This window comes from Cherax quadricarinatus, chromosome 33 (genome assembly GCF_038502225.1).
Source record: "Cherax quadricarinatus isolate ZL_2023a chromosome 33, ASM3850222v1, whole genome shotgun sequence".
Classification (NCBI taxonomy): Eukaryota; Metazoa; Arthropoda; class Malacostraca; order Decapoda; family Parastacidae; genus Cherax; species Cherax quadricarinatus.
Window position 1 is genome coordinate 13,090,379 of NC_091324.1, and position 15,706 is coordinate 13,106,084.

Genomic DNA, 15,706 nt, shown 5'->3' on the forward strand with positions numbered 1-15,706 from the left:
CAAACATAATATAGTAGGTTTTGTCAGTGTTAAGCGTAAGTTTATTGGCTGTCATCCAAGTCGATATTTTGATCAGCTCCTCGTTAACAATGGTGTTGAGGGTGGCAAGATTAGGGTGAGAGATGACATAAGTCGTGTCGTCAGCAAAGAGAATGGGTTTCAGGTGTTGGGATACGTTTGGAAGGTCATTGATGTATATGAGGAAGAGCAAGGGACCAAGGACACTTCCCTGCGGAACTCCAGTATCAAGTGGCCGTGTTGTTGATGTTGTGTCTTTAATGGTAACATACTGATACCTATTACTACGGTAAGATTTGAAATAAGCAAGCGCATGGCCTCTTATACCGTAATGGTCAAGTTTGTGGGGTAGGATGTCGTGGTCTACTGTGTCAAAAGCTTTTCTTGGGTCAATAAAAATTCCTAGTGGATATTCCTTATTTTCCAATGCTGTGTAAAGCAGATCTAGCATTTTTATGATTGCATCATTAGTGCTTTTATTTTTCCTAAATCCAAATTGGCAGGGGTTGAGTATGTTTTGTGCTGTTATAAATGAATATAGTCTCCTGTGCACGAGTTTCTCAAAGATTTTGGATAGCAATGGTAAGTTTGATATTGGCCTATAGTTGTTTAAGTCTGTAGGGTCACCACCTTTATGTATTGGTGTAACCCTTGCCATCTTGAGTAGTTTCGGGAAGGTGCTAGTTTCTAGTGACTTGTTAAAAAGTAATGAAATAGCATGCGAAAGGATATGGGCCACTCGCTTGTACAGTAATGGTGGGACATTAGACAGATTCCCTGAGTTGTTTTTAAGTGACTTTATAATCTCGGTGACTTCCGAGGGCTCAGTTGGTGCAAGATAGAAGGAATTTGGGAAATTCCCATCCAGGTAGTCCCCGGCATGGGCATTAGTATGTGGGATTTTATTGGCGAGATTAGATCCTATGGTTGAGAAGAAGTCGTTTATCTTGTTAGCTGTGTCAGTGGGATGTAGTGGTGTTTCATTAGGTTTAGTTAGGACAATATTCTTGGTTTTTTCAGTTTGTGGGTCCCTAGAATCTGAGAGTGTGTTTTCCAGGTCTTTTTTATATCTCCTCCAGTGTCTGTGAATCTACTGGAGTAGTATAGTTGTTTGGCTTTCTTTATTACTTTGGTGAGAACTGATGAATAGTGTTTAAGAATATCTTTGTGTATTAAGCCCTGTCTATATTGCTTTTCATATTGGTGTTTCTTGTCAATGGATTTCAGAATGGTGCTGGTTAGCCATGGGCAACCAAGCCGTTTGTTTGTGATCTGTTTCGTTTTTATAGGACAATGTTTGTTGTATAGTCTAAGTAATTTGTTAAGAAAAATATCTGTCCAGTCATCAATACCATTGGCCTTGGAGAATTCTGTAGGCCAGTCAACAATCTCTAGGTCTGTTGTGAACTTCCTTATTGAGGCCTCGTCATGGAGTCTAAATGAGACTTTGTTGTATTCAAGTGGTGGTTTATTAATGTTTGTCAGGAGGAAGGTAGGGTAGTGGTCTGTAGTGCTATCTGTGATTATCCCTGATTTAAGGGGGGCTAGTATATTGGTCCATATGTGGTCTATTATGGTTGCACTTGTCTCGGTGAGCCTGGTTGGTTTAGTTATTGTTTTGAAGGTTCTCATTATCCATCCTGTCATTTTTCTAGCAGATGCGATTGATACAATGTTATGGTCCTTGAAGGTGAGATCCTCCGACATGATCACTCCCAGGTCTTTGACGTTGGTGTTTCGCTCTATTTTGTGGCCAGAATTTGTTTTGTACTCTGATGAAGATTTAATTTCCTCATGTTTACCATATCTGAGTACAATTGAAATTTCTCATTGTTGAACTTCATATTGTTTTCTGAAGCCCACTGAAAGATTTGGTTGATGTCCGCCTGGAGCCTTGCAGTGTCTGCAATGGAAGACATTGTCATGCAGATTCGGGTGTCATCTGCAAAGGAAGACATGGTGCTGTGGCTGACATCCTTGTCTATGTCAGATATGAGGATGAGGAACAAGTTGGGAGCGAGTACTGTGCCTTGTGGAACAGAGCTTTTCACCGTAGCTGCCTCGGACTTTACTCTGTTGACTACTACTCTCTGTGTTCTGTTAGTGAGGAAATTATAGATCCATCGACCGACTTTTCCTGTTATTCCTTTAGCACGCATTTTGTGCGCTATTATGCCATGGTCACACTTGTCGAAGGCTTTTGCAAAGTCTGTATATATTACATCTGCATTCTTTTTGTCTTCTAGTGCATCTAGGACCTTGTTGTAGTGATCCAATAGTTGAGACAGACAGGAGCGACCTGTTCTAAACCCATGTTGCCCTGGGTTGTGTAATTTATGGGTTTCTAGATGGGTGGTGATCTTGCTTCTTAGAACCCTTTCAAAGATTTTTATGATATGGGATGTTAGTGCTATCGGTCTGTAGTTCTTTGCTGTTGCTTTACTGCCCCCTTTGTGGAGTGGGGCTATGTCTGTTGTTTTTAGTACCTGTGGGACGACCCCCATGTCCATGCTCCCTCTCCATAAGATGGTAAAAGCTCGTGATAGGGGCTTCTTGCAGTTCTTGATGAACACGGAGTTCCATGAGTCTGGCCCTGGGGCAGAGTGCATGGGCATGTCATTTATCGCCTGTTCGAAGTCATTTGGCGTCAGGATAACATCAGATAGGCTTGTGTTAACCAAATTCTGTGGCTCTCTCATAAAAAATTCATTTTGATCTTCGACTCTCAGTCTGGTTAGCGGCTTGCTAAAAACTGAGTCATATTGGGACTTGAGTAGCTCACTCATTTCCTTGCTGTCATCTGTGTAGGACCCATCTTGTTTAAGTAGGGGCCCAATACTGGACGTTGCTCTCGACTCTGATTTGGCATAGGAGAAGAAATACTTTGGGTTTCTTTCAATTTCATTTATGCCTTTTAGTTCTTCCCGCGATTCCTGACTCCTATACGATTCCTTTAGCTTAAGTTCAATGCTTGCTATTTCTCTGACCAGTGTCTCCCTATGCATTTCAGATATATTGACCTCTTTTAGCCGCTGTTATTCTTTTCTGTCGCCTGTAAAGGGAGCGCCTGTCTCTTTCTATTTTACATCTACTCCTCCTCTTTTTTAGAGGAATAAGCCTTGTGCATACATCGAGTGCCACCGAGTTAATCTGTTCTAGGCATAAGTTTGGGTCTGTGTTGCTTAGTATATCTTCCCAGCTTATATCGGTTAGGACTTGATTTACTTGGTCCCACTTTATGTTTTTGTTGTTGAAGTTGAATTTGGTGAATGCTCCCTCGTGACTAATTTCATTATGTCGGTCTGGGGCTCCACGCATACATGTCTGAACCTCAATTATGTTGTGATCTGAGTATATTGTTTTTGATATGGTGACATTTCTTATCAGATCATCATTGTTAGTGAAGATGAGGTCAAGTGTATTCTCCAGTCTAGTAGGCTCTATTATTTGCTGGTTTAAATTGAATTTTGTGCAGAGATTTAAAAGCTCGTGTGAGTGTGAGTTTTCATCAGCGCTGCCTCCTGGTGTTATTACTGCAACAATATTATTTGCTATATTCCTCCATTTTAGGTGCCTTAAGTTGAAATCCCCCAGGAGCAAGATGTTGGGTGCAGGAGCTTAAAGATTTTCCAGTCAGTGGTCAATTTTTAACAGCTGTTCCTGGAATTGCTGGGATGTTGCATCCGGAGGCTTGTAGACTACCACAATGACTAGGTTTTGGTTCTCGATCTTTACTGCTAAAACTTCCACTACATCATTTGAGGCAATGTACAGGCCAACCCCCCCCCCCCTTTTGCCTGTTCACTCTGTTGCATCTGTATAGGTTGTAACCTGGGATCCATATTTCGTCCAAGTGATCCTTTATGTGGGTCTCAGTGAAAGCCGCGAACATTGCATTTGCCTCTGCAAGCAGTCCACGGATGAAAGGTATTTTGTTGTTTGTTGCTGGCTTTAGACCCTGTATATTTGCAAAGAAGAATGTCATTGGACTGGTGGTATTGTTGGTACTGGGGGGGGATTTTTTTTCCGGCATTAGTATCTGTATCTGTTGGTTTGGAGTGGAGGCCATCGACTGTGGTTCCACTCCAGGAATGACTGGATTTGGTGTACGATTTCAGCCATTTCCTGCCAGTCGTTTTTCCTTCCTGGCACTAAAAAACCTCTCCCTCTTGGGTGGCTGTGGCTACCCAGGTTTTTCCATGGCCTGGATGTTTTGTATCTTTTTGTCCCCTTTAGATGGTGTGCCTGGCAATTTAAGTTATAGCACAGTCTTTCCTGTACTGAAGAGGTACACATTTCAGGGTGAAAAAGCTTACAGGAAGGGAGTTTGCATTTTCCTGTTGTCATATGGCCTTTGGATAATAGTTTTGGTAATCCCGCACCTCCTCCTAATTTCCAAACTACGAATTCTCTGCATTATATGCACACTACACATTGCCCTCAGACATGACTTCTTCACTGTTGCAACATTCACCACCTATGCTTCACATCCACATAAGAGCACTGGTATAACTATATTCTCATACATTCCCCTCTTTGCTTCCATGGACAAAGTTCTTTGTCTCCACAGACTCCTCAGTGCACCACTTACCCTTTTTCCCTCGTCAATTCCATAATTCACCTCATCTTTCACAGACCCATCTGCTGACACGTCCACTCCTAAATATCTGAATACATTCACCTCCTCCATACTCTCTCCCTCCAACCTGATATCCAATGTTTCATTACCTAATTTTTTGTTATCTTCATCACCTTACTCTTTCCTATATTCACTTTCAATTTTCTTCTTTTACGTACCCTACCAAACTCATCCACCAACCTCTGCAACTTCTCTTCAGAACCTCCCAAGAGCACAATGTCATCAGGAAAGAGTAACTGTGACAACTCCCACTTTGTGCTGAATTCTTTAACTTTTAACTCCAAACCTCTTGCCAACACTCAAGCATTCACTTCTCTTACAACCCCATCTATAAATATATTAAACAACCATGGTGACATCACACATCCTTGTCTAAGGTCCACTTTTACTGGGAAATAATCTCCCTCTCTCCTACATACTCTAACCTGAGCCTCACTATCCTTGTAAAAACTTTTCACTGCTTTCAATAGCCAACCTCCTATTCCATACATTTGTAACATCTGCCACACTGCTTCCCTATCCACCCTGTCATATGCCTTTTCCAAATCCATAAATGCCACAAAAACCTCTTTACCCTTATCTAAATACTGTTCACCTATGTATATGTTTCACTGCAAACACTTGGTCTACACACCCTGTACCCTTCCTAAAGCCTCCTTGTTCATCTGATATCCTGCTCTCCATCCTACTCTTAATTCTTTCAATAATAACTGTACCATACACTTTACCAGGTATACTCAACAGACTTATTCCCCTATAATTTTTGCATTCTCTTTTGTCCTCTTTGCCTTTATACAAAGGAACTATGCATGCTCTCTGCCAATCCCTAGGTACCTTACCCCTTCCATACATTTATTAAATAAAAGCACCAACCACTCCAAAACTCTATCCCCACCTTCTTTTAACATTTCCATCTTTATCCCATCAATCCCAGCTGCTTTATCCCCTTTCATCCTACCCACTGCCTCATGAACTTCCCCCCACACTCACAACTCGCTCCCCCTCACTCCTACAAGATGTTAGTCCTCCTTGCCCTATACACAAAATCATAGCTTCCCTATCTTCATCAACATTTAACAATTCCTCAGAATATTCCCTCCATCTTCCTGATATCTCTAACTTTCCATTTAATAACTTTCGTCTTCTATTTTTAACAATCAAATCCATTTGTTCCTTAGGCTTCTTCAACTTTTTATGTAGTGTGTAAACCTAATAAGTTTGCCCAAAATGCACTGCTGAATTAGTGGTAGGGTTATCCATCATTCACTCCACCATCTTATCAGAGGCACACCAATACTAGTTTGGATGATGAATCAGTTATTATTATCATAAGGAACAGGACTTGTTTCCCTCCTTCTTTGGACCAAAATTGACTGCCTCCAATTTCCCAGTCACTGGATGACCCCTATACATTTAGTGCTTCCCCTGAATGTAAGTGTAGTAATAATAACAGGCGAGAGGAGAAGGCAAAAGAACCAGGAAAAAGTTTCTACATAGAACAGTAATGTATGCTAAATTTACATTATGTTATCAGAGTTAAAAAAAAAAAAACTGGCCTAATGTAGCCTAATTTAAAATATGTATAATGAATATTTACATAAATACTACAGATTTTGAAAGAGAAATTGTTAGTACAGTACAGTGCTTGATTCTTGGAATACCAGGTTTAAAAAAAAATACCACAAGCAGTGATTAAACTCGTGGCGAGTGAGTCTTAAAACTCCAGGCTAGCACGTAAGCCATTTTTAAAAATATGCAGAGTATTACTACTAGCACAGGTACTCCAATGTATTCTGCAGAGAGTAGAGTAAAATTTCTGAAGCTAAAAACTCTACATAAACCCACTTCACAGAGCAGGCAGCAGAGAGAGAGTAACAAACTACATGCCAATTACTAACACCACATACCATATATTAAAGTCTCTGAGAGGGTGCTAAGAAGGAAAATTCCCAATTGTATGAAAATACATTAATTTTAGAACCCAGTTCAAAATGGCCTTAGAGGAGGATGATCCTGACCCTCTCGGATAACAGACAGCTATAACAATATAACAAGAGGCATTAGGAAAAAAAATTAAAATGCAGATGTATATACAGATTTTGCAAAGGTCTCTTGACAAATCCAACCTCAAAGTCATAGCAAAAAAAATGTTCTTTATTTCAGAACAAATTTGAAGAGATTACAAATGAAAGCAAGATTTGCACAGGCAAGAAAACTCGAAATATTTTATGAAAACAAATATGAACAATGAGACAAATAAAATTTTGTGCAATTGAATTATCATTAATGTAAATAAAAAAGCCTGTGTGAATATAATTAACAAATATTCTGAAGAAAATTCTTGTTACCTTTTTAAATGAAAGATACTCCATGCCCTTAGCAATCTGGAAAGCCCAGCAAAGGAGATCTTTGGTACATAAGGCAGCTGGGTGGGCGCCGACTGAACGAGAGCTGAGATAACCATCAGAAGCACCGCCACTACTATCTACACAAAGAAAAGAATTTTCTAGTTTTTAATGATCTGATAACCACTAAAACCTAAAATAACACTACTTACTGGTCTACATTAAGTAAGTTGCAACTTATGTAAGTTTGTCTCCTTTAAAGACACACTAACATCTAAAAATTCACTTTTTTATTCTTCCAATGACATTATATTAAAACCCATGACTTCTATATATTTGGCATGCCACTAGATGTTTGCAAATCTTATTTACTTTCAATATTCACATAATGGATGTGGATTCCTTTCTGTGACCATAAGATAACATAACAGTGTGTACTATTCTCAATTATTAAAGAATTACAAAATGACATCCGTCGAAGAATGGATGCCACAATTTGGTGGGTTTCATTATTTTGTCAATTCCAGAGGGGGTTTGTTGATGCTGATGAAACGGGTCTTGCTCCAAGGAATCAGAATTGCCCTCTCCTTCCTTGGATCAAACCTGATTACCTCTCATTCCTCATGCTTTATCTGACCATCATGGGTTTAGCACTTCCCCATTCATATAATGATAATTCATTGTCATTGTCAACTGCTTCCAAATTCCATTTAACCCATTAACTTGTTAATTTTCATAGAGTGATGGCATCCAATTTTTTAGTGTCTGAAGTTAGAAATGTCAAATGTGCCAAAAAAAAGCGACATCTTTCAAGTGTTATTACAGCAGATAAGCACATTGTTTATACACAGGTATTTCCACAGTTTTTAGCAATGTTAGATTTGTCAGTTTAACAAAAAGCATTGTCACAGAGTTCTACTTTAGTTATGTTAGATATAGCAGCCTGACATGATGAACAGAAGTTTGTTTTACTTAATGCATTATATATACATGTTCAAAACATACAACTTACCTATTCATTTACTATGCTCTCTCTCCATCTACTAGGGATAAAACAGGCACTATCTCTTAGAAAATTATCAGAAAAATAATTAAATAGATAATTAAAGAAACTTTATGCAAAATTTGTTTAAGATAATTATATTTCTACAAAGAAAAGATACACACTCTAGAATATGGTAATTCTTAAAGTTAGTGTTTTGTTTTACACAGAAAAACAGCCCCAATTTCAGCTGTTCTGCAACCTGTCCTTTTTTTTTTCACTATTGTTGACAGTGGGCCATGTGTATTCAATATATAATGTCCTTGTACAAATATAATATTTTTCATACATACACCATAGGCTCCAATTGGACACCACTAACATTTAAATGTATGAGCAACGGTGAATGGGTTTGATATATCCACCACATGTACGTATATATAAAAAATTCAAGAATCAACCTCAAATGATAATGGAAATAGAGATATAAGAGCACTCAGTCAATATACTTTGGTACCACACCTTTAATTTAATCAAATACATCAAGTAATATTATTTCCAAAGTTTGTGAAACATACTTTCAAAATTCATGATATCTTTCAGGCAAACCAGGTTTCTCATGTCACCACTTTTTTTTTTAAAGATTATGAAATATCTACATTTAGCTGTAGTCTATATGCCTGTCAGTCTCAATTTCTTAACACCTTTCCCTTATATTACAACATGCAATTTTGCAATTGCAGTACATATGGTACTGCATATTTTATGTATTTTTTGTAGAAGGTGACTTTCATCTTGATGCATCATTTACATAATGATTTTGAAAAAATGCTATCCTAATTCCTAATGATGATGGCTGACTGGTAAATACAAATGAATGGCCAAAAAAAAATCACATATTTAAGACTAAGAGACTAGTAATCCCTTCTGTATAAATTACTAAATGTAAAAAGAAGAAAAACTTTAATTTCTTCTTTTTTTTTGGGTCACCCTGCCTCAGATGGACACAGCCAGTGTGTTTTAAAAAATTTTTAAGACTAACCATAGGTAAGGATGCTCATGTCAGAGGTAATGTGTTGATTAGAGGAATTAGAAATGGTTCTGGTGCGGAATGTTCCCACTGATTCACTGTTTATGCCAGGAGTGTGTGGTGGTGATACTGGACGCCCCCACAGAGCCTGCCCTGAGTGATTTGAATCAGATGTTTGTCCATTAGTGTAGAGCACATTATCTTGGTTGAAGGCTAGATGGGCATACTTGAGCCCACGAGAGGTCCTACACCTGTGAAGTGACAAAAATATTATACAATAACTATGCTTAAAATTTGCAGTGTGGCATTAAGACAACTTACGTATAATACTACATGTTAGGAGGTGTTTAAGATGGATAATGCTGAAAGAAACCCTTTAGAAACACAATTTGTTTGTTATGCTACAGATTACATTAGTAATGTGAATTTAACCCTTAAATGGTCCAAACGTATATATACGTTTTTTCAACATCTGAAAGCATGTAAAAAAATGTAAATCTTTTTTTTTTGTTTTACATGTGAAAACGTGTAAAAAAAACTTTTATCTACATTTTTTTTTGTTATATTTGAAAATATGTAAAAAAAAGTAGATCTACAGGAGAAGGGGTTTTCCCGGCATTTTAGTCACTGGCTTACGAAAGCCACTACGAATTTGAACGTCGATCTGTTTGGACCGTTTAAGGGTTAATTTACTGGAATAATCTATGTTGAACTTCTTGTGCCAGTTGGGAATCCAAAACATATTAAAATGAAAAATAGTACTGACATTGTCAAGGCATGAGAAGGATGAATAAGGAACAAATGGATACCATAATAATCAAATCAAATAAATATAAAAATCTTTATTTCTTAAAAACATACATACAGGAGGGCCCCAATTTACAGTGCTTCACTTTACAGCATTTTGCTAATAGAGCAGTTTTTAATTATACCCATTCTTCACTTATTTAGGCTTCCTACAAAATATATTCGCCACTCACTAAAAGCTAAGTACAAAAATATTTTAAGATGGGTAATGGATGTACTGTATATACATTTTTTAGCCCTAGCTATACTGCTCACTTAATATATGATAGTGTAAACATGTTATCAGGCTTTAATATGCATTTGAAAGTGAAAAAAGCTATGTTTCATTTTACAGAGATTTTTGCTTTACAGCAGTAGCCCAGAACCTAATTTGTTGTTTAAGTGGGGCCCTCCTGTATTAGTTACAATGGTTGGGTTTACAGTTTACTTGGTTACAGTTCTGATACAATTAACCCTTTAGTGTTCAGTCATTAAAATATTAAAGGGATTTGAATGTCTTCTAGCATGTTATAGAATGCCCTATTATAAGACCTTCTTACCCCTATGACTTCTGCCACATACATGATGGCACTGCGTACTCAGCACCCTCTTTTTGGTGTTCCACGTTTACGTTGGTTTTCAACTGAGCCATTGTTCATTATGTTTGGTGCTTTTACCGCTTTTCCACACAATATGTAGTTTTGTCAAAGAAGGGTGAGCAGTGCTATATTTTAAAGGTAAGTATTTTATGTCCTGTGTATTTACTTTACTTTTTTATCTGTTTTTTTTTATGCCTAGCAGTATTGAACATTTAATATATGATGGTGTAAACATGTTATCAGGCATTATAGATGCATCTGATTAAAAAAAAAAAATGCTGTTTCCACCCTTTAGAAATTTTCGTTTCTCATGCTGGGTCAGGAACCTAAGAGGTGTACAAACAAGGTCCTCCTGTATTTGATATTTTTTTATGAATTTTTGAAGGAAAGTCCAAGGTCAATATTTGTACTTACAAGTGATTATGAATGATTGGGAGACTCCCAATCACTCTGCTTGGGAGAGAGTTAGGGCTATCTGATTTGTTACTTATGGATGACAAAGAGCTGCTCTAGTGGTACACAGTAATCTTAATTTCCTGTGCATTCATTAGGCTCAACAAAGGCACAAAGTAGGCCTAAAAATGCCCCCAATTCAGAGTTGAAGGATTCTAAATGGTTAATGATATACTAGAGTGAAACCTTGGTTTTCGTATGCCCCAGTTTTCATAGGATTTGGTTATCGACGGCTTTTTTTCGTTGAAATTCTGTCCCAGTTTTTGTACATCCGCTTGTACCAAACATGTCCGCATGACTCAGCCACTCAAGCGCCCACACAAAGCATCCCATGCGTTCGTGACTCAGTCTGCCTTTGTTTCTCATTGAGTGAGCATCACCCCGCGCGTTCATCCGAAACATTTCGTAATAGTCCATTTTTTGTGTTTGCTTATTGAGTGCGACTGCTAAATAAACCACCCTGGGGCCAATGAAAGTTCTGAATGCCAGCCCTTTGATAAAGAAGGCGAGAAACATGATAGAATTCAGGAAAGAACTCATAGTAAAGTACGAAAGTGGCGTACGTGTGGCCGATCTCGCCAGGATGTATGGGAAGTCTGCATCAACAATCAGTTCTATCCTGGTGAATAAAAAAAAATCAAGGAAGCGGATGTTGCGGAAGGGGTAAATGTGCTAACGAAACAGAGATTGCAAACAATCGAAGATGTTGAGAAGTTGTTGGTGTGGATCAACGGAAAACAGTTAGTGGGAGATAGTGTTTTGGAGGTGTTAATTTGCAAAAAGGCAAGGCAGTTGCATGCGAATCTCGCAAAGAAAATGCCTGGAACAAATGCTGCTGTTAGTGAATTTAAGGCCAGCAGAGGCTGGTTCGACAAATTCAAGAAGTGAACTGGCATACACAGTGTGGTCAGGCATGGCAAGGCTGCAAGTTCAGCCCCACGTTTGTCTGAAGAATTTGTTGATGAATTCAAGGAGTACGTAGAGGCTGAAGGATTCCTCCCCAACAAGTCTTCAATTGTGATGAAACAGGCCTCTTTTGGAAGAAAATGCCAGAGAGGACCTACATCACGCAGGAGGAAAAGGCACTGCCAGGACACAAGCCTATGAAGGATAGGCTAACTCTTTTGTCCTGTGGGGATTTCCAAGAGAAGTCTTTACCGGTGTATCACTCTGCAAATCCCCAAGTGTTCAAGAAAAACAATGTCATCAAGAGTAAATTGTGTGTGATGTGGAAGGCTAACAATAAGGCATGAATCACGAGGCACATTTTCATTGAGTGGGTCAATGAAGTGTTTGGCCCGAGTGTGAAGAAATACCTCCTGGAAAATCAGTTGCCACTCGAGTTCCTCCTGGTAATGGACAATGCTCCTGCTCATCCTCCAGGCCTGGAAAACCAGTTGTTGGAGGAGTTTAGTTTCATCACAGTGTAGTTCTTACCCCCTAATGCCACTCCTCTCATCCAACCCATGGACCAGCCAGTTATTTCAAACTTCAAAAAACTCTACACCAAAGCACTGTTTCGAAGGTGCTTTGAAGCGACCTCAGAAACTGGATTAACCCTAAGAGAGTTCTGGAGGAATCGCTTCAGTATCCTCAATTGCATAAGCCTTATAGATAAGGCTTGGCAGGGAGTGACTTCCAGGACGATGAACTCTGCTTGTAGAAAATTGTGGCCAGAATGTGTCCTTGAGAAGGAGTTTGAAGGGTTTGAGGCTGACCCTGATGACCCTATGCCTATTGTGGAATCTGTTGTCTTTGGGGAAGTCCATGGGGTTGGATGTGAGTGGCCAGGATGTGGAAGAGTTGGTAGACAACCACAGGGAAGAGCTAACCACTGAAGAGCTGCAAGACCTTCAGCTGGAACAGCAACAGACAGCAGCTGAGGAAATTGCTTCAGAGGAGGAGGGAGAGAGAGGGACGAATGTGCCTTCTTCAGTGATTAAGGACGTGTGCGCAAAGTGGAATGAGTTGCAACGTTTTGTGGAGAATATATCACCCTAGAAGAGACGCCAGAAACGGATCTCCCTGGACAGATTTTTTGTGCGACAGGGGTCCAGTGACTCTCAAGCTGGTCCTAGTGCCAGTAAAAGACAAAGAAAAGAAGTAACCCCGGATAGGGCCTTGATACCTGAATTCCTTATGGATGGGGATTCACCTTCAAAACAATAACCTCTCCTCCCTCTCCCCTCCTCGCCATCTTCCATATCCCAACAAGAGTCATCAATGAAGGTAAAAGTGATGTTAAATGTTCATTTATCCATTTCTTTTATCATTTATATTTATATCTCATTGTTTTCTGTATGTAAAACTATAGTTATTCTCTATAAAATGTATTTTTTATTAATATTTTTGGGCATCTGGGATGGATTAATTGGATTTTCAATATTTCTTATGGAAAATATTGCTTCAGTTTTCGTACAATTCAGTTTTCATCAGACTTTTTAGAACGAATTACTCACGAAAACCGAGGTTCCACTGTAAATGCATACTCAGAAAAAAAGACCCTTATTATGTAAAGCATAAAAAGAACTTATGTATTACTTAATTGGATTGGAGGGAGAGAGTATGGAGGAGGTGAATGTATTCAGATATTTGGGAGTGGACGTGTCAGCAGATGGGTCTATGAAAAATGAAGTGAATCATAGAATTGATGAGGGGAAAAGGGTGAGCGGTGCACTTAGGAGTCTGTGGAGACAAAGAACTTTGTCCTTGGAGGCAAAGAGGGGAATGTATGAGAGTATCGGGGTAGGGGTCAGCCTAGGAAAGGTTGGAGGGAGGGGCTAAAGGAGGTTTTGTGTGCAAGGGGCTTGGACTTCCAGCAGGCATGCGTGAGCGTGTTTGATAGGAGTGAATGGAGACAAATGGTTTTTAATACTTGACGTGCTGTTGGAGTGTGAGGAAAGTAACATTTATGAAGGGATTCAGGGAAACCGGCAGGCCGGACTTGAGTCCTGGAGATGGGAAGTACAGTGTCTGCACTCTGAAGGAGGGGTGTTAATGCTGCAGTTTAAAAACTGTAGTGTAAAGCACCCTTCTGGCAAGACAGTGATGGGGTGAATGATGGTGAAAGTTTTTCTTTTTCGGGCCACCCTGCCTTGGTGGGAATCGGCCAGTGTGTTAATAAAAAAAAAAAAAGATAATGTATTACTTGAATTATAGTCCTAGCTTCTAATTTTTGGCAGTGTGTGACAGTACAGCATGATTAATTCATTCCAATTGTTGTATGGTGGTCCAGATTAACCTAAGTCCAATAAATGTAAATTATACAGATATTTTATATCAGAAAATAAGTAAAGAAGAATAAAGCGAGTTAATTCTTGCCTAAAAGCACCCTGATAGGCCAAGTTTCATGTGTCTGTCATAGGCACAGCATAATATTTGTTTTGCAAAGGATATCTCCTGGTTCTATCTTGGCTAGAACTAAATGGCACTGCTCATCTATTATAAATTTTTCTCTTGGATGGTTTACTGGCCAGGGAATTGGGGAAGACTGTTCATTCTGTAGATAACCCTGGCTTAGGGGCAGAATGAGAGAAAGAAAGAGGCTAGTCTATTAGCTCATCTCCTATTTGGCAATCTTCCGTACCCTGTGTAGCTAGAATCTAGCATATACACCTTGTAGTGTGTGGTGTGTGCATGAATTTAACAATTTATCATTGAAAACATAATAATTCAGAGTTATAATTTTGTCAAATAGGTTAATACATACATCTTCATTTCATGGAAATGAAAATGTGTTTTTTGGTGTGTCATTACACTATATTTTATGTAGTCTCATATGATTGAAGCAACTCTTTAGGCACAGTTGTTTCAAAGTGTGTTCAGTTATTGGAGCATGTCAGAATATATAATGGATGAAAAGTATATTGAGGATGTAATGCTGTACCTCATGGTTTATGTTGTATGTATAAACATTTTTGTTAGTTAACCAATGTTGGTATATCTCATATTTGAAACCATTAGTATGTTCTCCATCCCTTCAACTGGTTACTGCTAAATACATTACAAATAGCCATGAATCTGATGTACAATGGTTCTAGATAAATATAATTTCTGTAACATTAATCCTTGATACTAACATGGACTAGTGTATGAAGTTTAAAGTAAAACATGTCATATCACGAAAAGACCTGAGAGCTTGCCCCTTTAGACCTGCTTAACTGCAAATGTCATTAAGGAAAGGATATTATAGTACTGAAGCCCATAATAATACTGTAATATACAATACTCTAAAGTACAGTACCTTGATCCTGAGCCACTGCGTTGCCTCATCCGATATTCAGTAAGAGATGGATCTATCTTATCCTCATCATTAACCTGGTTCACAAACTCTTTACGATGGTGGCGCATGTAGTCAAGAATGTTCCCATATTTGCAATATTCCACAAGTAGTAGTAGTTCACCTAAAAGAAAGGGTAAAAATATAAAGCCTGCCATAATACATTATTTTCATATATTAATAAACCGCCCCGGGGACGTACTACTGTCCTGCCATGTGTGAAACGGAAGCCTGTAACTGTTTTACATGACGGTAGGATTGCTGGTGTCTTTTTTTTGTCTCACGAGCATGCAAAATTTCAGGTACGTCTTGCTACTTCTATTTATACTTAGGTCACACTACACATGCATGTACAAGCATATATATACATACCTCTCTGGGTTTTCTTCTATTTTCTTACTAGTTCTTGGTCTTGTTTATTTCTGCTCATCTCCATGTGGAAGTGCAACAGAATTCTTCCTCTGTGCGTGTCATAAGAGGCGACTAAAATACCAGAAGGGGCTAGTAACCCCTTCTCCTGTATACATTACTAAATTTAAATGGAGAAACTTTCATTTTTTCCTTTTGGGACACCC

At 38.7% G+C, this 15,706-nt stretch overlaps 1 protein-coding gene across 12 annotated transcripts in view; it reads right to left on the reverse strand.

The window, feature by feature from the left end:
• LOC128693913 (vascular endothelial growth factor receptor kdr-like) overlaps positions 1-15,706 on the reverse strand; it is a 247,983-nt gene that overhangs the window by 15,952 nt on the left and 216,325 nt on the right. For all 12 annotated transcript variants that reach the window (XM_070090807.1, XM_070090815.1, XM_070090810.1 and 9 more), the window contains 3 exons: positions 15,096-15,255; positions 9,027-9,265; positions 7,006-7,142 (listed from right to left, as the gene is read on the reverse strand). In XM_070090807.1, coding sequence (XP_069946908.1) covers positions 7,006-7,142; positions 9,027-9,265; positions 15,096-15,255 — 536 coding nt within the window. The remainder of the gene's footprint in view (positions 1-7,005; positions 7,143-9,026; positions 9,266-15,095; positions 15,256-15,706) is intronic.